At 43.3% G+C, this 23,436-nt stretch overlaps 1 protein-coding gene across 1 annotated transcript in view; it reads left to right on the top strand.

Annotated features, from left to right (window-relative positions):
* Nucleotides 1-23,436, top strand: part of DDX60 (DExD/H-box helicase 60) — a 55,604-nt gene that overhangs the window by 7,341 nt on the left and 24,827 nt on the right. Inside the window, 13 exon segments of the mRNA XM_044938438.2 lie at nt 1,722-1,919; nt 2,317-2,374; nt 2,615-2,775; nt 4,429-4,578; nt 7,273-7,392; nt 8,278-8,388; nt 14,238-14,347; nt 15,431-15,576; nt 15,675-15,788; nt 18,005-18,009; nt 21,771-21,830; nt 21,832-21,870; nt 22,413-22,541. Coding sequence (XP_044794373.1) covers nt 1,722-1,919; nt 2,317-2,374; nt 2,615-2,775; nt 4,429-4,578; nt 7,273-7,392; nt 8,278-8,388; nt 14,238-14,347; nt 15,431-15,576; nt 15,675-15,788; nt 18,005-18,009; nt 21,771-21,830; nt 21,832-21,870; nt 22,413-22,541 — 1,401 coding nt within the window.

Here is a 23,436-nt window from a genome sequence, read left to right as displayed (position 1 = left end):
GAACAGTCTTTTGGACTCTGTGGGAGAGGGAGAGGGTGGGATGATTTGGAAGAATGGCATTGAAACATGTATAATATCATATAAGAAACGAATCGCCAGTCCAGGTTTGATGCAGGATACAGGAAGCTTGGGGCTGGTGCACTAGGATGACGTAGAGGGATGGTACGGGGAGGGAGGTGGGAGGGGGGTTCAGAATGGGGAACATATGTACACCTGTGGCGGATGCATGTTGATGTATGGCAAAACCAATACAATATTGTAAAGTAATTAGCCTCCAATTAAAATAAATAAATTAAAAAAAAAAGTAGATATGAACTAGTATATATAGGGTGGATAAACAGCAAGGTCCTGCTGTAGAGCAGAGGGAACTATAGTCAGTATCCAGTGATAAACCATAATGAAAAAGAATGTATTTGTAGCTGAGTCACTGCTCTACAGGAGAAATTAGCACAACATTATAAATCAACTACACTTCAATAAGAAATTAAAATTGATTCCCAGTCAGAGTTGACAGCTATTTAGAGAATTGTGGGCATGGTTAAGGGGACCCACAGGGCAGCTGGACTCCCAAGAAGAGCCTATCATCTGTCTCTGAAGTCTGAAGAGCAAACATTTCTCTTTGGGCAAAACTTCGGCCGCGTTTGCCTGGCATGTTGAGTTTCTATGTGCTACTTTACAACTGCCACAGTAGACAGGAGAAACGAAAAGGAGAGGTGGAAAGAAGCAGATAAGGGAGAGACACAGCTGGGTAGAGACATGCAAGTTGGTGGCAGATGACATGACCAGGGGCCAGTACGCCACCAACTGACTGTGCTTCCGAGTGCATCTCACTGATCTGTTTTGATCGTCTCCACACTCGAAACCACGAAGCACATGGTCACTCCCCGCCATTCTAACTTCCATCCTACCCTCAAAGTCAGTCTTTCCTGAGGACCTTGCCACAGCAAGAAGCACAAGGCTTGGTCTCTGGCGTTGCTCTAATTAAGAGGCTGTGTCAGGATTTGCAGATGGTGGCTGTGAGAGAGAGCAGGATTAGCAGTGGCTTACCCCTGGGGTAGCGGGGGCTGCAGGGAGAATCCATGTTAAAGCTGTTTTGTAGCCTTTATAGCATTGGTAAGTGTTTGGTAATGTTTGTAAATAAAGTGTAGGTTGATGGGAAGAAAGAGGGGATCAAAACAGCCCTAAATGTGAAGTATAAAAAGGCCAGCTGTGGGGAGGAAGAGAGAGTATGTCTGTGACCTAAAAACAGGAGAGGAATTAGCCAAGTCTGGGTCCAGTGGGGTTACGGACCAATTGAATTAAAGGCTTTAATGTTTACACCACATATTTATGTCTGGTCACTGTTAGGATTCAATACATCTTGCCAAGTTTTAGCCAGATTGTTAAAGTTACCTCAGTATTTTTCTTTGAATATAGTAGAGAAGGCATGGAAATACTAGTTGGAGAAAGATTTGTGTTCCTCCGAACTTAGACCAATTTGGGTTTTAATGACCTTATTTTTGTCATGAACTACAAGATTTTTCTTTTTCTCCAACACTTACATGGCTACCTCTCAATTATCCATGGAGGTGATGGAGTGTATATAGCTACATTTTAATTTTATTGAGTTTTCTGTATCCCAAAATCTCCATTAATGCTGAGTAAATAGTGAGTTTAATTGGGACACGTTGACTGGCCAAGGGACAAATCTTGGATAATCAAACATTTGTTATTTTTGATAGCCTTTTAAAACAGTTTTGTTGTATATTCTTTACCAAGGTGAAACCATGGAAGACTTAAGTATAGCTGTGCAGATGGTGAAAAGGATCTGCTCTGTGATGGAAAAACACCCAGAGCTTTGGCAGGAGGCAGACTGGCAACTCATAGCCAGGTGCCTGCGGGGTTTAGGGTTCAAGGAGCTGGCGAGTTCTTTGCATCCAGTACATGATGTTTTCAGAATAGCTCCATTTTAATAGAGCAGCTGCTAGGTGTACAGAAAGTGTCTTGTACAGTCACCTCCTGTCAGACTTTTTCTATTGAAAATATTTGCTTCAAGTTCTTAATCATTATTAGTGATCCAGATGCCCCAACCTGAAAAGTGAAAGTAAAAGTGAAAGTGAAGTCGCTCAGTCATGTCCGACTCTTTGGGACCCCATGGACTGTAGCCTACCAGGCTCCTCCATCCATGGGATTTTCTAAGCAAGAGTACTAGAGTGGGGTGCCATTTCCTTCTCCAAGTAACCTAGAACTGGAACATTTTACAAATGCTTCTCTGGACAAGCAAATTGAATATTAGTCTCTGCAGACCCTTAAAACTAGTCCCGTGTTTAATTCTAGGAGAACACTAAAAGCTATATTGTGATTGTTCAGTTGTCTTTGTATGATTGTAGCTCAAGTACTGGGATGGGTATTTGAAAATCTTGATGTCTGCTATTTACTCTTAGTTAAGATAATGATTTAGATGGTAAAAGATTTTTTCAATAAATACTTCAAAATTTCAAAGATGGTAAAATGCTTTTCTGATAAAAATTAGTTTTCAGTCATTTTATTTTAAAAATAAAATAAATAATTTTGATCACTTAAATGATGTTAAAGTTTAAAATCACTTTCAAGTTGGGCTTTTAAACTAATACAGGTCACAGGAAAGGGCATAAAGGAGAAGAAAAAGGACAAATACTCACAGTGGGCCTTGGGCCAGCCCAGTTTCAGCTGCAGTACATGGGCCACCATCTGGTTCATGATGAGAGGAAAGATCCAGACCCCAGAGTTTAGGACTTCGTTCCTGACAACTGGCAGGTAATGCCTGAATTTTCTATTGTATAATTAAATCTGATCTCAGAAGCTACTCATGATTGTAGTTCCTCATATCATGTTTGGCATGAAATTCTTAATATTGAATCATGTCATTTAAAACTGCCACAGGAAATGTCAAATGTGAACTTTTTCCCACTTAAAGAAAGTGAATTTTCCATATCATCCACTTTTGTAAGTGGACCATCTTCTTGGAGGTGTTCTGGTGGATTCACATGTGGTATTTGAAGTTCTGACTGTATCATATGGAGCAGCCTCCAAGGTTCCCCTGAGTCAGTAGGGTTCCTGTGTAAATACAGAAGAGTGTACAGAGATTCAGGGAGGTTAAACAGTGTAGACAGTCATTTAGGTATTTACAGCCGATATCTGGGACCACAGTAACTGCTTTTCTATGTGTAAGAATAATATTGATGAATATAAAATTAGGAATAAAAGGACCTAATTGGTCTGCATTGGTCCAGCCTTATGAATTAAACATGCTTACCTACAAGAGAGCCATTTCAGAGGTTCACTCTCACAGGCTGTCTCATCAGCATCTGACTTTGTCCTCCTTGTGTTGGTGCTGGAGGTGCTGGTCGCCCACAGGCTCTCTGCTTCTGCTCGGGAGCGGGGCCCAGGTCCTTCCTGTCTGAGGGCAGGCCTGGGGCTGCCGAGGGCTTCCAGGAATCCTACACACACCACACTGCTTGATGCTGCCTTCGCTCTGAAGTGCAGCCCAGAGTGGACTTGGATTCAGATAGTGAGCAGGGTGGGCTTTGGAGGGCTATTCCGTCTTCTGCCCATCACATGGTCTCTCGATCCTTTGATGAATCATCATTTTGATGAATGAAAGCACAGGCTGAGGGATGAGAATCTGTTTTAATGAAGGACCCACAGGCCCTCTAAAGTAGGGCCATTCTTCTCTTTGCAAAGGAGAAGATAAGTAGTAAAATGGCTAATTATTGATTTTTTTTCTATTCAGCCACTTTTTCACCCTCACAAAAATACATATTCTTAGATCTTCATTTCTCTAAGCCAAGGTGCACTTAATGACAAGTCATCAGAAAGAAAATCTGCCCAAGAACAAGATAATTTGTTCTGACTCAGTCTCCATTTTTCACACAAAGCCCACCTTTGTATGCTCAAAAGCACTGTGGTTCCTTCTGTTGGGAGAGGCAGTGAGCTCCTCACAAGTTCTCTAGGATCTCTTGGCGTGTTTTCAGCTCCCAACCACTGCTTTGCGGCACAGTGTTACCTGGCCCAAGCTCGCTCTGCTTGCAGCAAGTCAGTAAGTCAGGAGGCAAGTTGTTGGGATAAGAATTTTAATCAGAAAGCCAGCAGACCCAGAATATGGCAGACTAGTGTCTCAGAAAACCATCTTCCTCAGTCCCAGTTCAGACTCCTTTTACACACAAGAGGGGAGGGGCCCATGGCCAATCGCCAAGAAGGACCATGCAGGTGGCTGGTTGACAGTTGCTCTTAATGGTCGCTTGCTTGGGGGAGGGGCCCAGTGTGGCGCCGACCCCCAAGGGAAACAAGCTGCTAGAGCCCACACCTGCCCTGGCGCCATTAGCAGGGAATTATGAGGGAGGTGTCTTCACGTACTGGTTTTGCTGTTGCTGCACCTGGTGCTGACGTGACAGTGCTCTGAATCTGCAGCAAGAGCTCCTGGACATCGTGGACAAGAACAAGTCTGCAGTCATCTCAGCCCCAAAGTCCTCTGGGAAGACCTAAGCCTCCTACTACTGCATGGAGAGGGTGCTGCATGAGGGCAATGAGGGGGTGGTCGTGTATGTGGCCCCCACCAAAGTACACCCCAGGGCTGGGGGTTGTTCCCAGGTGACAAGGGGGTGCTTGTGGACTTGGCCCCCACCAAGGTAACAAACAAGTGAATTTTCTCATTTACTCCTCAACCTCCTCTTTTGAAATAAGCCCATGGTCATGTGGTAGATTACCCCACTTTATTTTTTTTTCCAGTTTATTTTTTCAATTTTTATTGAGGTAAAATTGACATGTAACATATTAATTTCGGGTATACACCATAATGGTCAGTAATGGTGTATATTGTGATGTGATCACTACAATAATTCTAGTTACCATGAATCACCTCATACAGTTATACCTTTTTTCCCCCTTGTGGTGAGAACTTTGGACTACACTCTTGGCAGCTTTCAGGTACACAATGTTGTTCAGGTATACAGTGTTATTAAGAATAGTCACTATTACATCAAGGACTGACTTACAACTGGAACTTTGTACCTTTTGACCCCTTCCCACTTTCCCCTGCCCCCACCACCATCTCCACCAACCAGCAGTCTGTTCTGTTCCGTGAGTGTTACTTTATCTTCTGTGCTTTCTCCTTCCAGTTTGAGAGCCTAAAGTAACACTCTCCTTGGAGGGTTGTGAGGGAGAGTCTGGACTTGCAGCCTTTTCATTCAGCTTTTTGCTGTAACTGAGCGAGGTACCTCCATTTTGCTGGGCAGTGTGGAGTCACTAAGGACCCCGCATCACCTCTGCCCTCCATGGGGTGTATCTAGTCTGCTCTCAGGCATCAGTTCCTGGCCTGTTCCTCACGCCCAGTGGTTTTGCCATATTTGTTTTATGGCTGGAACCACCTGAAGTCAAACTTAACAACAAAATATGATCTTTGTTATTTAGATGAAAGTTTGATTTCCAGGCAGTATAAGTTTGCATATCCTCATTAACAACCCCTTGTTTTTAATGTGATTACTCTTAAGAAAGGCAGATTTAGTTGACATAACTTTGATTCTACAGATTAAAATGAGATCTCACTCCATTTTATTGATGTTTATACGAAAATGTAGCATTGAGTGACTTAGGGTCAGACTCAGAACCAGATTGATCAACATGTTAAATGAAATTAGCACTTTAGTTTTTATTGTAGCTTTTCCGTTTTTCACACTTTTGAAAGCAGTAAGTGTTCATAGTAAGAAATTAATAAAAAAATACATCAAGAAAAATTAAGCTTACTGGAAGTGGAATTGGTAATTCAACACAGTACATATTCCTTTTCTAAAAGTTTTAGAACCCAAAAGTTTAGAAGCCAAATTCCTCTTCTAAAAGTTTAAATCTATTTTTATTCCCTCTGGAAGTGTATGGAAGTATATATTCTCTTATTTTTTAACAACATTCCTATGATTTTAAGATTTTATTTCCATGCTGATAAAAAATTTCCATCTCATGTTAAATCTGAATTTCTGTGATTACTGACTGGAGAGTCTTCCCATATGATTTATCGGCAGTGATGTTTCTTTCTTCATGAGCTACTTGTTCATGAAATCTGCCCATTTTCTTTTTCTTTTAGTGAAGGGGAATTCCCTTTTTATTGATGGCCAGAACTGCATGTAATAAGTATATTTCTTTTTCTCTCCAAATTATAACCAATATACCTTTGTCATTTTGTCTTTTTACTATCTTGCAACTATATTAATGGTATTTTGTTGTATTTGTGTAGTTAGATTTATCAGTATTTCCATTTAGCTTTGCCATGTGTGTGCTCAAATATATGAAAATATGTGAAATTGTTCACTTTCTAGTATCTTTATGCTTATGTTTTAAAGTTTACATTTTAATCTAGGTGAAACTTTCTAGGGGCATAAAGTATGAAGTAGAGAGATATGTGTGGGTTTGCACATACTCAGATTCCACTGGCCGCCACATGCCTGGTCTGGGATGAGGATCCCTCACAGATAGAGGTCTGGAGGCCACCCCCAAATACGAGGACCACATGTCCACCCCACTGCCTAGCTCGGCCATTCTCCTAAATAGACTCACAGCTTCTCTCCAAGCCTTGATTGCCCAGGGAGCAGCTGTTTGTTTCTCATGTGTGGCAACACTTTCTGTTTTTCTCTCTGATGAAGCCGTTTTTCCCATTTTACTTTAGGTTGAGGCTATGACCAAGGTTCAGGCATAGTCACACAGCTGGTAGACAGCCTGTGGGTCAGTGTATGGGGGCAGATGGGAGAAGAAAGAGGTGATGAAGCCCCCTGCCCCCGCCCCCAGCAGCACGTGTTTTCAGACAGAGCCTGTTGTTCTCTGAGGTTTTACCGGTGCTCTGTCACAGGATTCAGTTCAGTCTCTCAGTCATGTCTGACTCTTTGCAACCTCATGGACTACAGCACGTCAGGCTTCCCTGTCCATCACCAGTTCCTGGAGCTTGCTCAAACTCATGTCCATTCAGTCAGTGATATTCAACCATTTGATCCTGTGTCGTCCGTCCCCTTCTCCTGTCTTCAATCTTTCCCAGCATCAGGGTCTTTTCCAATGAGTCCGTTCTTCTCATCAGGTGGCCAAAGTGTTGGAGTTCCAGCTTCAGCATTAGTTCTTCCAATGAACATTGGGACTGATTTCCTTTAGGATGGACTGGTTTGATCTCTTTGCAGTCCAAGGGACTCTCAAGAGTCTTCTCCAACACCATAGTTCAAAAACATCAATTCTTCAAATCTGTCACATGATAAATGAATCTCTTTCTTTATCAATCAGGCCCTTCTCAATTAAGCAGCAGCAACCATTGAGAATCGTTTTAACAAAAATCTGCCAAATAGGGAAAGTCTGTGTGGTGTTTTCACCTGGGACTATTGTCATGATGCCCTGAACTCTCAGGTAGGATGCACGCTAACTAATGCCTTGGTTACTGACGTACATGATAGCACTCAGGAGTCTGTCTCAGTAGAAGTGTGGTACCTTCCCAAGGTCTTGTACAAGTAATTTTCTTGAATTTACAAAAGACATCATCTGGTTTATAAGTGGATTGAAAATGATCTGAAAAACCCCATAGTATAAACAGTAAAAGCTCCTATTTCCATTCAGAATAACTGTTTCTTGATCTTTCTTGATGCTCATCATGGTTTCAAATGTTATATTTATGGATGGACTTCTGGTGTTAAGTAAATCAAACAATTTTCCTCCTTACTGAACTCACAGAAAATGGTTAAAGCTAAACAACATCCTGTCCCAATCATTGTTTATTTCTTTTTTTAAGATTATTTTTGATGAGGACCATTTTTAAAGTCTTTATTGAATTTGTTGCAGAATTGCTTCTGTTTTATGTTTTGGTTATTTGGCTGTGAGGCATATGGGATCTTAGATCCCTCACCAGGGATCAAACTCACACCGCCTGCATTGGAAGGTGAAGTCTTAACCACTAGACCACCAGAGAAGTTACCCCATCACTGTTAATTTTTAATAAACATTTTTCAACCTAAACTGAACCTCAGGGTCAGATTTTGAAGAAATAAATCTGTGACAATTAACTCCTTCTATTGTTATTACCTTGATTAGTCATAAATAAGAATTTAAACTTCAAATCTGATTTTACCATTTAGACCTACAAAAATTGCAGTTTCACAGTGTTCAGAAAAATACATTGCAGCTGTAGTGAAATGTTCTCTGAAACAGTATCACATTCTAGCTATTAGCAGCTCCATTTAGGAGTTTTAACTCTTTTATATTCTTAGAAGCACATCTGTATGTGGCAAGCGCTCAAAGTGTTCTTGTTTGCGGGTGCTCATCACAGTGCCTGCCTGCTTTGAAATTCTCCTGCTGGCTCCGTACCACCAGGTGTGGATGAAAAGGATCAGATACATCAGATTTGATGAGGTACGCTTGGGGTTGTTTCTCTGGGCTGGTTTCCTGGTTGTATCAGCGCTACACTGAAGATGTTTGCTGCTTCAGGGCTTCGTTGTCTGTGTGGAGTTTCTGTTGGGTGGCAGGGGACACCGGCTTCTCTGTGAACCACACCAGTCTGTCTTCAGGCTCCGTTTTCCTGTTCTGGCTTAGGACCAGGTATCTGTGTCTGTGGGCCTCTGGAACGCACAGGAGCTGTCTGTGGCGACCATGGTTTCAGGGGAGCAGAACTAACCACCAGGACATAGGTGTTCCTGGGCAGAGATTCCAAAATCCAATATTTGATCCCTAAAGCAAAGAATTGGGCCTCTAGCAAGGATGTCAGTTACATGAGTTATCTTTTCACTTGTGATCCCAGCAGGAAACCAACAACATACCCAAAACAGAACAGTGCAAGAAGAGCATTTTCCAAAGGTGTGTGAATAGTGGGGAAGGGGCACTGTGGGGTTAGAGCAGGAATGCCGGGCAAGGAGCCCACCCCTCCCCTAAGGGGACGAGGCCAAGATGTGGTCCTTGAGGCCCACAGGGAGGTTCTGTGCGTGCTGGCCGCTTGGGGAGGGCAGCTGCCTTAGTGAGGGTGGTGGGGGCTGGGCGTGGGCGGGCAGGAGGGCACAGCTGGCTCAGGGCAACCTGCCAGGAAGACAGCTGGTGGCACTAAGACCTCATCCTCATTCCCCTCAGGTCTCTTGCCCAGGCTTTCATTCGGCCAAATCCAGTGGACCCAGAGAACCCCAGAACCCTTTTAAAGTAGCCTCTGTGGCTCAGTTTCCCAGGGCAGAGAGAGCAGGATGGAAAATAGACATTTATAGGGTGAATGAAGGGTGCTGAGAATGTTTTTATAGCAGAGTAAGAGTATTTATTCAGAGAGGCTTACAGCATTATAGAAGAATTCTGCTCTAAGGGGCTTTCAGCTTAAAGGGGAAATGATGATAAGCCTGTATTTCACTTAACTTTTCTCATGTGAACTAGGAGCCACCAAGAAGGCTGTACTTTTGATTTGTTTGAAGCTGACTTCTTGTGTTTATTTCTGCTCAATTTGTATACACTGCATCTTGAAGGCCTTGAATATTCACATTTGCAAAACATCCAACAGCTTTGTCTTTGCACTCCAGTGCCTTGAACTGTCAGAGAAGGCAATGGCAATCCACTCCAGTACTCTTGCCTGGAAAATCCCATGGACGGAGGAGCCTGGAAGGCTGCAGTCCATGGGGTCGCTGAGGGTCGGACACGACTGAGCAACTTCATTTTCACTTTTCACTTTCATGCATTGGAGAAGGAAATGGCAACCCACTCCAGTGTTCTTGCCTGGAGAATCCCAGGGATGGGGGAGCCTGGTGGGCTGCCGTCCATGGGGTCACACAGAGTTGGACATGACTGAATTGACTTAGCAGCAACTTAGCAGTAGCAGCCTTGAACTGTTCTCTCATTTCCAAGCTCTGAAATGTGGGCACCTCATTTTCCACATGTGGAAAGTGACATGGGGCACCTCAGCTTCCACAGTTTATGTAAGGGTAAAGCTGGAGGTCTTTGGAGACTGATGGCTCTTCTGGCAGAGTCAGGGAAGAGTGCCATGTGTACAGACTGTAAGGCCACCATTCAGCTGAGTGGTGTGTTATCTGACTGTGTGTGGTCAGTCCCTCAGTCGTGTCTGACTCTGCCACTCCATGGACTATAGCCTGCCAGGCTCCTCTGTCCATGGGATTTCTCAAGCAAGAATGCTGGAGTGGGTTGCCACACCCTCCTCCAGGGGATCTTCCCAACCAGGGATCGAACCCGTGTCTCTTGTGCCTCCTGTACTGTCAGGTGGGTTCTTCACCATTGTGCCACCTGGGAAGTCAATAATAAATAGAATTCTCCAGGGAAGAATACTGGAGTCGGTAGCCATTCCCTTTTCCAGGGGATCTTCCTGACTCGGGGATCGAACTCGGGTTTCTTGTGCCTCCTACATTGCAGGCAGGTTCTTTACCATCTGAGCCACCAAACCAAATGGGCAAGGGAATTTCGAAAAATTATCTAATAACTGTGATAGTAAGTTCTTTCCAGTTGATTGTCAGGTGTCAGTGTAATCTGTTTAAAGGAAACCACTGTGAGATGAAGTATTTCCTGCCATATCATACACAAGGCTGTCACAGCCTTCAGCTATTTTGGCCCTCCAAATGTGACTTTCTGAGCCCTGAGTGTGCCCAGGAAGAACAGTGCATGCTATCTGGCAGCCATGGAGCTGCCACCACTCCCTATGGTAAACAAGGAACTAAGGATGTGAATAATCAAATCACAGGGCAGTGGCCCCGGATAGCTGAGATGCGTATGAAAGGGATGATTTCAGTGAGCCCAGACTCTTGCATCTTCCCATACACAGAAAAGTGCAATTCCTTAATGAGATATCTCATCTTCCCTCAGTTCAGTTCGGTTCAGTGACTCAAGTCATGTTTGACTCTTTGCGACCCCATGGACTACAGCACGCGTTCCCTAATTCGCAATAATCTTTTGATTTTCAGACTACCCGGCCCTTGTTGCAAGCTTCTATACTACCGGATTTCCCACCCTCCCCTCCCCTCCCCTTCCTGTCTTCTCAGAGCAGTTCTCTCAGGGTCACTTGAGATGCTGTCTCCTGGGCTTGAAGCCCTAAAAATTCCCACCAAATGAAACATAACTCTCAACATGTTTAGTTTTTAACTAAAACTTGTGTCCTGTGATTTGATTATTCACATCCTTATTTCCTTGCTCACCATAGGGAGTGGTGGCAGCTCCATGGCTGACAGATAGCAGGTATTGTTGTTCCTGGGCATCCTCAGGGCTCAGGAATTCACATCTGGATGGCAAAAAAGATGAAAATTTATATTTTATAAGTTGACACCACTTCTGAGACTCTTCCCTAAATCTAGTTCCATTTGCTTTATCAGGTCAAAGGGCATTCATGAATGCACCAAGTATAGAAGCAGTGTCTCCACAACGCCAGGCACTGTGGGTGTGGGAATGCCCAGGTGTGAGCCACAGACTCATGGGGCCAAAGGGATCAGACAGCTGAGCATATGTGTGACTGTGGCAGCCCACTTCCCTGCATGTGGTGGCGAGAAGGGGCCGCCTGTCTAACTGTGATGATGGCCGGGTGGGGGATGGGTGCAGCCTGAGGACAGCTCTGCAGTGCTGGTGGGAAGCGTCTTCCAGTGGGTGGCACCGAGCCGAACTCTACAAGTCCAAAAGCGGGTCAGAGCATTCTAAGCAGAGGGAACAGTGTATGTGGAAGCTCTGGGGTAGGAAATTTGTGTTCAGGTGACAAAGCGAAGTCCATTGTGTCTGGAGAGAAGTAAGCGCATGAAGGAAGAGGGGCTGGAATGAGGCTGGAGAGCCGGTTGGTGGGGGTGGTAACCTCCAACACAATGTTCGCCCTGTTCAGGAGTTTGTATTTTGTTCCACATGTAGTGGGAAGATATTGCGAAAATGTAACTGGGGACATGGCCTGATTGAGTTCATCCTCGAGACGTGTCTATTGGCTATGATGTGAAGAGTGCAGGAGTGGGCCCACGGGAGCTGGGAGTTCAGCCAGGAGGATATTGTGGATGACTTGGGGGCCATGGAAGTGGAGAAAATGCTTAGATTTGAAAGATATTTTGGAAAGTGAGTTACAGAGGAATTATTGATGGATTGGTTATGGGAATTAAAAGAAAGTGTGTGTTAGGATTTTGTGTTGGCTGAATTTGTCAGTGTTTATATAAACTTGGCATGGTTGGCAAATATGAAACCATGTATGATGATGATTCAAGCTTCCAGGTCTTATTTTCATCTGCTAATTTTTTTTAAAATACCAAAATTTATTTAAAACACATAAACTCTACATGTGAGTACAAAAATCTGTTATTTTTAAATCAACTGGAAAGTTATTTAACTTATTTAATCTAAATACTCTAAACTAAAACAACAAACAAAAGCCATTCACCAACTTCTCCCACACACACTTCTTGTAACTACATATGTGTTCTGTATATATTTGAGCTTGTTTGTGTGTGTGTGTTTTAAGATTTCACATGTGAAGTTATTGTTTGTCTTTTTATGTCTGACTTATTGATTTATTTCTCTTAGCATAATGCCCTTGACGTCCTTCCATGATCACAGATGGGAAGATTTCATTCTTTTTTTATAGTTAAATAATATTCCATTCTATGTATACATACTACAGTTTCTTTACCCATACATTCATCCTTCAGTGAACACTTGGGTTGTTTCCTATCTTGGCTGTTATACATAGTGCTGCAATAAACATGGGGGATGCATATATCCTTTTGTTTTCTTTGGATAAATACCCAGAAGTGGAATTGCTGGATCATATGGCAGTTCTATTTTTAGTTTATTGAAGAGGAACTAAAAAGCCTCTTGATGAAGGTGAAAGAGGAGAGTGAAAAAGTTGGCTTAAAACTCAACATTCAGAAAACGAAGATCATGGCATCTGGTCCCATCACTTCATGGGAAATAGATGGGGAAACAGTGGAAATAGTGTCAGACTTAATTTTTTTGGGCTCCAAAATCACGGCAGATGGTGATTGCAGCCATGAAATTAAAAGACGCTTACTCCTTGGAAGGAAAGTTATGACCAACCTAGATAGCATATTCAAAAGCAGAGACATTAGTTTGCCAACAAAGGTCTGTCTAGTCAAGGCTATGGTTTTTCTAGTGGTCATGTATGGATGTCAGAGTTGGACTGTGAAGAAAGCTGAGTGCCAAAGAATGGATGCTTTTGAACTGTGGTGTTGGAGAAGACTTGAGAGTTCCTTGGACTGCAAGGAGATCCAACCAGTCCATTCTGAAGGAGATTAGCCCTGGGATTTCTTTGGAAGGAATGATGCTAAAGCTGAAACTCCAGTACTTTGGCCACCTCACGCGAAGAGTTGACTCATTGGAAAAGACTCTGATGCTGGGAGGGATTGGGGGCAGGAGGAGAAGGGGATGACAGAGGATTAGATGGCTGGATGGCATCACTGACTCGATGGACGTGAGTCTGAGTGAACTCCGGGAGTTGGTGATAGACATGGAGGCCTGGGGTGCTGCGATTCATGGGGTCGCAAAGAGTCGGACACGACTGAGCGACTGAACTGAACTGAGCTGAACTGAGGAGCCTCTGGTACTGTTCTGAATGGCTGTAACCATCTCACATTCCCACTAACAGTGTACAAGGGTTCCTGTTTTACCATACCCTCACCAACAATATTTTTTTTTAATGTGTTTACTTAGTCTCTGAGTAATGGATGTTTAGGTTGCTTTTTAAAATATTTTTGTTTATTTTATATTTTTATTTTTTGGCTGTGCTGGGTCTTCACTGCTGCATGGGCTCTTCTCTAGTTGCGACAAGTGGGGGCTTCTCTCTAGTTGTGGTGTACAGGCTTCTCATTGCAGTGGCTTCTCTTGTTGTGGAGCGTGGGCTCTGGGGCGTGAGGGCTTCATTTGTGGCACATGGGCTCAGTAGTTGCAGCTCCTGGTCTCTAGAGCACAAGCTTAATTGATGTGGTGTGCAGGCTTAGTTGTGCCATGGCTTGTGGGATCTTCCTGGATCAGGGATTGAACCTGTGTCTCCTGGATTAGCAGGTAGATTCTTTACCACTGAGCCACCAGGGAAGCCTCCAGCCAACAGATTTTATTTGTGTTCTTTTTGGTGGTGGCTGTTCTGACAGGTGTGAGTGATATCTCATGTGGTTTTGATTTTCATTTCTCAATGATGGGTAAAGTTGAGCATCTTTTCATGTAACTATTGGCCATCTGTTTGTTTCCTTTGGAAAGACATTTTTCAGACCTCCTGCTCAGTTTTAATGGAGCATTTTTGTCTTTAATAGGTCCACTGTCTTGGTGGGGAAATTGGAGCAGAAATCTGGGAGCATCTCCTCATTATCCGCTGCCCCTTCCTGGCCCTTTCCACCACCATCAGCAACCCGGAGCATCTGACTTGAGTAGGCCTGAGCTTCGGTCTAGATAGAATACTTACCTGTTTTGAATGTTTGAATGTTATCTTTTCTATTTGTGTTCTGGAGAGTTCCATAACCACCTGATGAATCTCTTACCTTATCTCTGAATATTCAGGGAATAAACTCACCCCTCCTGGCAGGTGCTGAGCAAGGCCACAGTCTGTAAAGGAAAAAACCAAGGGTTCCCCCAGCCGGATCTTCCGCTGAGTAGGAAATTTCCCCCGTATCTCAAAAAAGGCTCACCAGAAGTGATTGATTTATTTTTCTCTTTTTTTGTCCTTTTGCAAAGAAATAAAATTAAAATAGTATAATGGCTCCCCTGCTGGCTCAGACAGTAAAGAATCTGTCTGCAATGCAAGAGATCCAGTTTTGGTCCCTGGGTCAGGAATATCCCCTGGAGAAAGGATAGTCTACCCACTCCAGTATTCTTGCCTGGAGAATCCCATGGACAGAGGAACCTGGTGGGCTACAGTTTGTGGGGTCGCAAAGAGTCAGACACTTTGACTGAGCAACAAACACACACACATATTGACACAGTCTGCCATGGACCTTGAGACTGCTTATGTTGTCCCAGTTTGCAGATGTTTAGAAAGATAGGGAAGCCTTATTAGTTGAGAGCCCCATATCATTTTTCCACTGTGCTAGATCTTTGCCTACTAACAACAATTATAGCAAAGACTCTGATTTGCCAAGTGCCTTTCTAAGTACTTGGCATATGTTGATTTGTCTTAGATGGCCAAAAACCCTTATGATTTATTATTTTAATTCCTGCTGCTAGATAGTTTTTCTGACTGCTATTATTATTTCCTTTTAAATATGAAAAACAAGGCACAGAGAGATTTTGTGATTCAACAGAAAGTCTCAGCCCATAGTAAGGAGGCTGGGATTCAATGTTAGGTCATCTGGCTCCAGGGCCTATTCATTTATGTACAAGTTTTAAGGCACATACAATTTTCTGTATTTTGAAGTACTTGATATTTCAGGAAGTGGTTCCATGTTCTGCATATGCTAAGTCACTTCAGTAGTGTCTGACTCTGTGCGACCCCATAAGTAATTTAAATTTTAAGGTGGCTACAATCTGTAAAATGGTACTGGAATCAAGCAGACAGTATGATTGAAAAAAGTATTGCTTCTACAAGAAATGCCAGCTGCCGTGCCAGTTCCCACAAAAACTACTTGCTGATGAAGCAGTCATATAAAGTGAGACTTGGTAGGTTTGACACATTCATAGGAATTTTGTCTCTTCCTTTCAAGTTATCCCATCATTGTGTGTCCATTCATTGGGAAATTCTTGCTCTTCACTTCCAGTGCTCTATGAAGAGAGATACAATGACTTAGAGAAATACATATGTTCAGTGAGCAATCATAAAATTTCCTTTGACCATTTTCACCTGTGTGCTGCGTTGACAACAGACCATGTGAGTGATACTTCTGCCACATTTGTTCTGACCAAAGGCTATTATTTATGTCATATTGCAGAGCTCCCTGGGTGGTACTCATCAGAATTACAGAATCAGTACTTTTAACAGATATTTAATCTGTTTTAAAAGTAACAAGAATAACTTCCCAGTTTTTATCTGTTCCTTAATGGTGTTCAGTTCAGTTCAGTTGAGTCGCTCAGTTGTGTCCGACTCTTTGTGACCCCATGAATTGCAGCACGCCAGGCCTCCCTGTCCATCACCAACTCCCGGAGTTCACTCAGACTCACGTCCATCGAGTCAGTGATGCCATCCAGCCATCTCATCCTCTGTCGTCCCCTTCTCCTCCTGCCCCCAATCCCTCCCAGCATCAGAGTCTTTTCCAATGAGTCAACTCTTCGCGTGAGGTGGCCAAAGTACTGGAGTTTCAGCTTTAGCATCATTCCTTCCAAAGAACACCCAGGGCTGATCTCCTTTAGAATGGACTGGTTGGATCTCCTTGCAGTCCAAGGGACTCTCAAGAGTCCTCTCCAACACCACAGTTCAAAAGCATCAATTCTCCGGTGCTCAGCTTTGTTCACAGTCCAACTCTCACATCCATACATGACCACAGGAAAAGCGACTTAGTAAACTAATGCTCAAAGTTCTCCAAGCCAGGCTTCAGCAATATGTGAACCGTGAACTTCCAGATGTTCAAGCTGGTTTTAGAAAAGGCAGAGGAACCAGAGATCAAATCGCCAACATCTGCTGGATCATCGAAAAAGCAAGAGAGTTCCAGAAAAACATCTATTTCTGCTTTATTGACTATGCCAAAGCCTTTGACTGTGTGGATCACAATAAACTGTGGAGAATTCTGAAAGAGATGGGAATACCAGACCACCTGACCTGCCTTTTGAGAAATTTGTATGCAGGTCAGGAAGCAACAGTTAGAACTGGGCATGGAACAACAGACTGGTTCAAAATAGGAAAAGGAGTATGTCAAGGCTGTATATTGTCACCCTGTTTATTTAACTTATATGCAGACTACATCATGAGAAACGCTGGACTGGAAGAAACACAAGCTGGAATCAAGATTGCCAGGAGAAATATTAATAACCTCAGATATGCAGATGACACCACCCTTATGGCACAAAGTGAAGAGGAACTAAAAAGCCTCTTGATGAAAGTGAAAGTGGCGAGTGAAAAAGTTGGCTTAAAGCTCAACATTCAGAAAACGAAGATCATGGCATCCGGTCCCATCACTTCATGGGAAATAGATGGGGCAACAGTGGAAACAGTGTCAGACTTTATTTTGGGGGACTCCAAAATCACTGCAGATGGTGACTGCAGCCATGAAATTAAAAGATGCTTACTCCTTGGAAGGAAAGTTATGACCAACCTAGATAGCATATTCAAAAGCAGAGACATTACTTTGCCAACAAAGGTTCGTCTAGTCAAGGCTATGGTTTTTCCTGTGGTCATGTATGGATGTGAGAGTTGGACTGTGAAGAAGGCTGAGCACCGAAGAATTGATGCTTTTGAACTGTGGTGTTGGAGAAGACTCTTGAGAGTCCCTTGGACTGCAAGGAGATCCAACCAGTCCATTCTGAAGGAGATTAGCCCTGGGATTTCTTTGGAAGGAATGATGCTAAAGCTGAAACTCCAGTACTTTGGCCACCTCATGTGAAGAGTTGACTCATTGGAAAAGACTCTGATGCTGGGAGGGATTGGGGGCAGGAGGAGAAGGGGATGACAGAGGGATGAGATGGCTGGATGGCATCACTGACTCGATGGACGTGAGTCTGAGTGAACTCCGGGAGTTGGTGATGGACAGGGAGGCCTGGCGTGCTGCGATTCATGGGGTCGCAAAGAGTCGGACACAACTGAGCGACTGATCTGATCTCATGGGAAATCTCTTCAGAATCCTCTGTGACCTGCTTAGCTAATGGGAGTCTTCTCTCCATGCACCTGGTCTGTATTTCCTGTCCGACAACAGTCGTGGTTGGCTTGCTGCTGAAGTTCCTTAAGAGCTTGTCTTCTTACTGGAATAATTCCTTGAAGACAGATTTTCTGTCCTTGTGGCTTGTAATTAACTGGATTGAAGTGTTTGTTACATGAATACAGGCACCCAGGGTGAGCACATTCTTTGGGTTCTAAGGATTTTATGTATCTTGCCTCCTTTAACCTTTGCAACAATAGGATGGATGCCTTATTGATACTCCCATTTGACAAGCGAGGGAGGTAGGGTGGAGAGAACCTGTACTGCCGAGGAAGGGGTGGGACTGGGTTGTGGTCTCAGACGGATGACCCCAGAGCCTGCAGCTTCATCGCTGTGTTCTGAACGGACTGGTGGACAGATGCGTGAGTGATCGACTGAGTGAGAATCATGTTACAGCCTTTGGGCTGTGACACAGTAGCTTCTAAGAGCAACGGAATGAGTTCAGTGCGGTAATTTTCCAATAGGATTTCATTAAGGGACTTTCTTTTTTGTGTGGCAATGGCTCCATCTACATCTAAAGAAAACCGAAATGTGGGTGAAATTGCTGTGACCTAACTCACACCCCAAAACTGGAGTAGTGGTGATAACCCACACATAGATAACAAGCCCCCTTTCTCTGTGTCCATCTCCTCTTCTCTTCTCTTTTCGCCTTATCTCCAGGCATCTCAGTGCAGCATTTACACAGTCCTCCGTTCTGTGTAGATGGTTCAGGGCACATTGTCTTTAGGTGGCAGTGAGCACAGGGATTGGGAGAACTTGGTGAGGTCGGCATCTTGCTCCAAGTGCCTGTCTGCTATCTCAGTGGCTATTAATGGATGGCTGGGAAGCGGACCCAGCTACTCTAACCCCATGTGACTCCTGCAAAGGTCATGCTGCTGCATGAGTCTCCTTTGCAATAGGAACCCAGCTTGGACAGCACTAAATGTGTGTTGACCGTTGTGTGTGTAGCGTGTGTTCACATGGAGTGTTTCCTACAGCATCAGTGGTAAAAGGCATGGCAGCCTCCCTGAACAAGGACACGATCTCTGATCTTGTGTAGTCGACCTCAGGTGGACGTGAGGAGGTTGGGTGGTGAGGCAACATGAACAGAAGAGCTGTCCTCATAGGTGTCTGTGCTGTGGCTGTGTCTCTGCTGTCACACAGGCGGCTCTAGAAGGAAGGGTGAGTAGCTTGGGCCTGCCTCCATGTGAAGCTCATTTCTGGAACAGGGTGGAGTCCAACCTTGTCACCAGCTATTTGGCCACTCGGGGACAGTGGGGGGGCTGCCCGTCTTTCTGCGGCCTGTGGAACTGTGTTTCCCGTCACCTGCGGGGTTGGGGACAATGCGATTTGCCAAAACACCTTCGTGGTGTGATGCTGTGTGCTCATAAGTGAAGGAGGGTGGGAACCTGTGACCTTTTATCTCTCTTCCTTGTCTCCCTGGGCTGGCTCATTAGTTGTCACACAGTGAACACCAGCTGAATGGAATGGTGTGGCCCAGCTTTTGGCCACGGAGTTGTTAAATTGATTAAAAAATGAAGACCTGTAAGTTGGTCATTCATCAGGCACATGGACAGTCAAGGTATTGGTCACATGCTGGGTGTTTTCCTAGGCCTGTGCCATGTGTTATATAGCTTAGTTCTGACAGCAAAGGCAGTACTTCTATCCATGGTGGAAATAAGGGCATGCAGGCTTTTGTAAGAGGCTAAGAGCCCTAAGAAACCAAATGCATTCTAGTGACCAAACCAGAACAATTATATCTTAAAAATTATGATAGTTCTTGTATTTATTTTATTTGGGCAAGATATTGTTGTTGTTCAGTTGCCTAGTCATGTCTGACTCTTTGAGACCCCATGGACTGCAAGTTGCCACTTTTACTTAGTAATAATAAGAGAACAAATGCTAACATTCCAAAGCAAGATATTCAAATACTATTTGGCGAAAAGCAATTTTTTATGTTCAGCTAGTTCACTGCTCAGGTTGAGATGCTGAACTGTGGTCCAGGCACTCACCTACATTCTGTTGATTTTTACAACCTCAGTCAAAGCCCAATTATTTTAATTGAAGTATGTTTGGCATAAAACCTTGTGTAAGTTTAAGGGGTACAGCATGTTGATTTGGTATATTTATTTATTTATTTATTTATTTATTTCGTTTTCTGAATGTTGAGCTTTAAGCCAACTTTTTTTTTTTTTAATTTTATTTTATTTTTAAACTTTACATATGCACTGGGACGACCCAGAGGGATGGTATGGGGAGGGAGGAGGGAGGAGGGTTCAGGATGGGGAACACAGGTATATTTATTTTGCAGTATGAAGGCCACCTGTGTCAAGTGTGAGTCCTCATCCTTTTTTCTTTTTTTTATGTGGTGGGACAATTAAGATCTAGTCCCAGCATGTTTAGGGCTCCCCAGGTGGCTCAGTGGTAAAGAACCTTCCTGCCAGTGCAGGTTTGATCCTGAGTCAGGAAGATCCCCTGGAGGAGGAAGTGGCAACCCACTCCAACATTCTTGCCTGGGAAATCTCATAGACAGAGAAGCCTGGTGGGCCACAGTCCATGGGGATGCAAAGAGTCAGATATGACTGAGTAACTGAGCACACACATCCTCAGCATGTTGGTGTTCATAATACAGCTTTGTTGTCTGTAGTCACTGTACTGGGCATTGGCTCTTCAGGTCTTACTTATCTCCTAGTTTAAAAAGTCCAAAACCTTGTGCTGAGGCGTTTGTCTTATTTGCTTTTACTGCAGTCTGTAAGGCGGCAAGAGAGATACTTGGATCCTATGTTGTAGATGAGGAACCAGCATTTAGAGGTGGAATTAGAATTAGATCTTCTGATTGAAACTTGACTGTACTTTCCAGCCTAACAAACAATTTTTTTTCAACTGTATTATTTGAAGTGGCTTTTTTTAGCCCTGAATTTCCAAACCTGAGTTTCATAACTTAGTAGCTGTTTATTAAAACTCATTTCTTATTGTCAAATAACTTTGGAGAAATCTGTGTACATAGCCCTTTCTTGAAGACATAACCTTTCCAATGAGAAACCTTGAGGATGCCTATTCATAAACCAACCCCCCACCCCCAACCTTTTCTTTTGAAGGAAATCTGCCAGCATTTTAGGGATCATAGTTTCACAGGCAGTGGATTTGTAGCAATAGTAGTTGAATCCAACAGAATTTACTGCAATACAAGCTTTTGGAGAACAGGACTTTTAAATTTATATTTTAAAATATCTGAGGAAAAATGAATTACATGGATATCCAGAGGGCTTAAAGCAGAACTGAGTCAGCGACCTGGGGAGAAGTTTCCTTGAGTGTTGTGAAGGTGACCTTCAAGTGATCTTCAGTTCAGTTCAGTCGCTCAGTTGTGTCCGACTCTTTGCGACCCCATGAATTGCAGCATGCCAGGCCTCCCTGTCCATCTCCAACTCCCGGAGTTCAGCCAAACTCATGTCCATCAAGTTGGTGATGCCATCCAGCCATCTCATCCTCTGTCGTCCCCTTCTCCTCCTGCCCCCAATCCCTCCCAGCATCAGTCTTTTCCAATGAGTCAACTGTTTGCATGAGGTGGCCAAAGTATTGGAGTTTCAGCTTTAGCATGAATCCTGCCAAGTGATCTTAGGACTTGAGAAAGTCAGACTTGCCCCTTTCAGGCTGGTGCTTAAAAGCCAGAAATCATATTCATAATGAAATCACTTTCACTTCTGGCACCAGGGTGGAGGCTGTGTGTTCTTGTCTGAACTGAGTTTGCAGATCTTTTAGACACCCCTCACCTCTACCCTCTAGAGAACTGACCCAGCTGCAAGGCCTCAGGAAGTATAAAACTTTGTGGCGGGCTTTTGGGTTTTTTCCCCTCTCTTAGTAAATCAGGGATACTCTTGGTTAGTACTGTGTTTCCATCAAGCATTTTAGATCAGGGATAGTTTCAGTGTCTGGGTTCACGATAGTGACTCTGAAGCAAAGGATAGAACTTCAGACGAAACAGAAAGAATATTAAATTTCTCAATTTTATTTTAAATGTGGATTGAAAAGTTTGGATTCCCTTCCAATCTTACCCTTTCACCTGGAGAAATGGTCCAGCTTTATGATACCTACCATATTTGAATTCTGGAGAAGTTGTCTCAGAGCTCAGGTAAACAGTAATTCTGCAATTGTTTTTGAATTGATTTTAGTGGATGGTAACTGCCATTCACAGAGATAAGCTATGACCCTTCCTAATTGTCTGCATCTGATCTTTGAAAATCACCAGTGGATTCTTTACAAAATAAGATTGCTCCTTTCTTGACAGCCTTCCTGCTCACAGTCTGTGTTTTCCTGTAACTGGGGGAAAAGCCCCTCAACTCCTGACCTTGCTTCCTCTTCTGCTTTCTGGGACAGGACCACCCTTCCATCTCCCACACTGTGTGCTGGGTCCTGGGTTTCTATTCTTGCCTTCCTCTCCTCTCATGCCCCTTCCTTCTCTCTGCCCGTCTGTGTTCACCTCCTGGTTGGTTTTGCTGCACACTCTTCTGTAAGCGTTCACCATTCCATTAGGTTTACGGGCCAGGAACAATGGGGAGATAGTTCGCCCCCTGTTTGTAAGACACTTGTAATTCTGTTCATGAGACATATTGTTGAGAAGCACTTGAATTTTCTTGCATGATTTTACTGAATTTTGTGGCATTCCTTTTCAAGGAGTTATGTCCAGAGGAATTCATTCATTTTGAGAACAAAATAGTCATTAGGAAGATGGATGCTAGAAAGTATAAAGAGAGCTTAAAGGCAGAACTGACAAGCTGGGTGAAGAATGGCCACGCCAACAAGGTAATTTTCACACATGTTTTGGATGAAGCATCTCTATGATCTTGTTTCCTTGAGTTATACTGTGCAGTCATGACTATTGTCTTGACTTTTTAATCTTCAACCTCCATTCTAGGATTTTCAGTTGAGCGTGAAGTCCAGTGGTTCTGAGATAGACCAGAGAGAAAGGACCTTGGTCCTTGACTTCTCCCCTGTCCCTACCCACCACATGTGCTCTGAGTTCTGATGGATGCAGGCAGAGGGAGCCCTTCCCATGGACCAGGTCATGATGCCCAGAGAGTGTGGGGCTGGAGTTACAGTGATAATAGCTGAGGAGAGCTTTTGACTTCTTTATCTCTTTTTCAGAGAGCTTTTTTTTTTTCTTTTATGACTTTTGTTTTAATTTGCAGAAACTGTTTTTGTGTTAAAACCTTAACCCAGGGTCATATGAGTTATGCATATTTATTTTAAGTAAGTTGATGATCTTTTTTATTTTGATGTTTGCTTTGTTGTCATATATTGAAGTTTCTGATTTTTGGGGTGTGACACATATTAGAATTCTCAGGTGAGCTTTTCCCATTATCTTTTAAACTTAGGTTATCTCCTCCTGCTCAGAAACATAATTTTATTTTATTCCACTTATTTTGCCAAGAAAAACCTTTAAAATATATTTATAAGAGACTTTTACATGATAAAGAGAGAAACTGATTCACTTCATCTGTTGCCACAGTGAAAGTAGCATTATTTACTACATAATCCTCTTCCTGACTGATTTGTGTTGCCTTAAAAAGTTGCATGTTAAATTGCACCTGTGTGCATGATTATTACTTTTTATCTTTTTGTTCTCTAGTGTATTTATTTAGTTCTTTTGCAATGTTTTATCTTATACTTTCATCTTTATTATTTTTGTTACATACTC

This window comes from Bubalus bubalis, chromosome 3, assembly GCF_019923935.1.
Source record: "Bubalus bubalis isolate 160015118507 breed Murrah chromosome 3, NDDB_SH_1, whole genome shotgun sequence".
Classification (NCBI taxonomy): Eukaryota; Metazoa; Chordata; class Mammalia; order Artiodactyla; family Bovidae; genus Bubalus; species Bubalus bubalis.
This window is presented reverse-complemented; position numbering and strand designations above follow the sequence as displayed.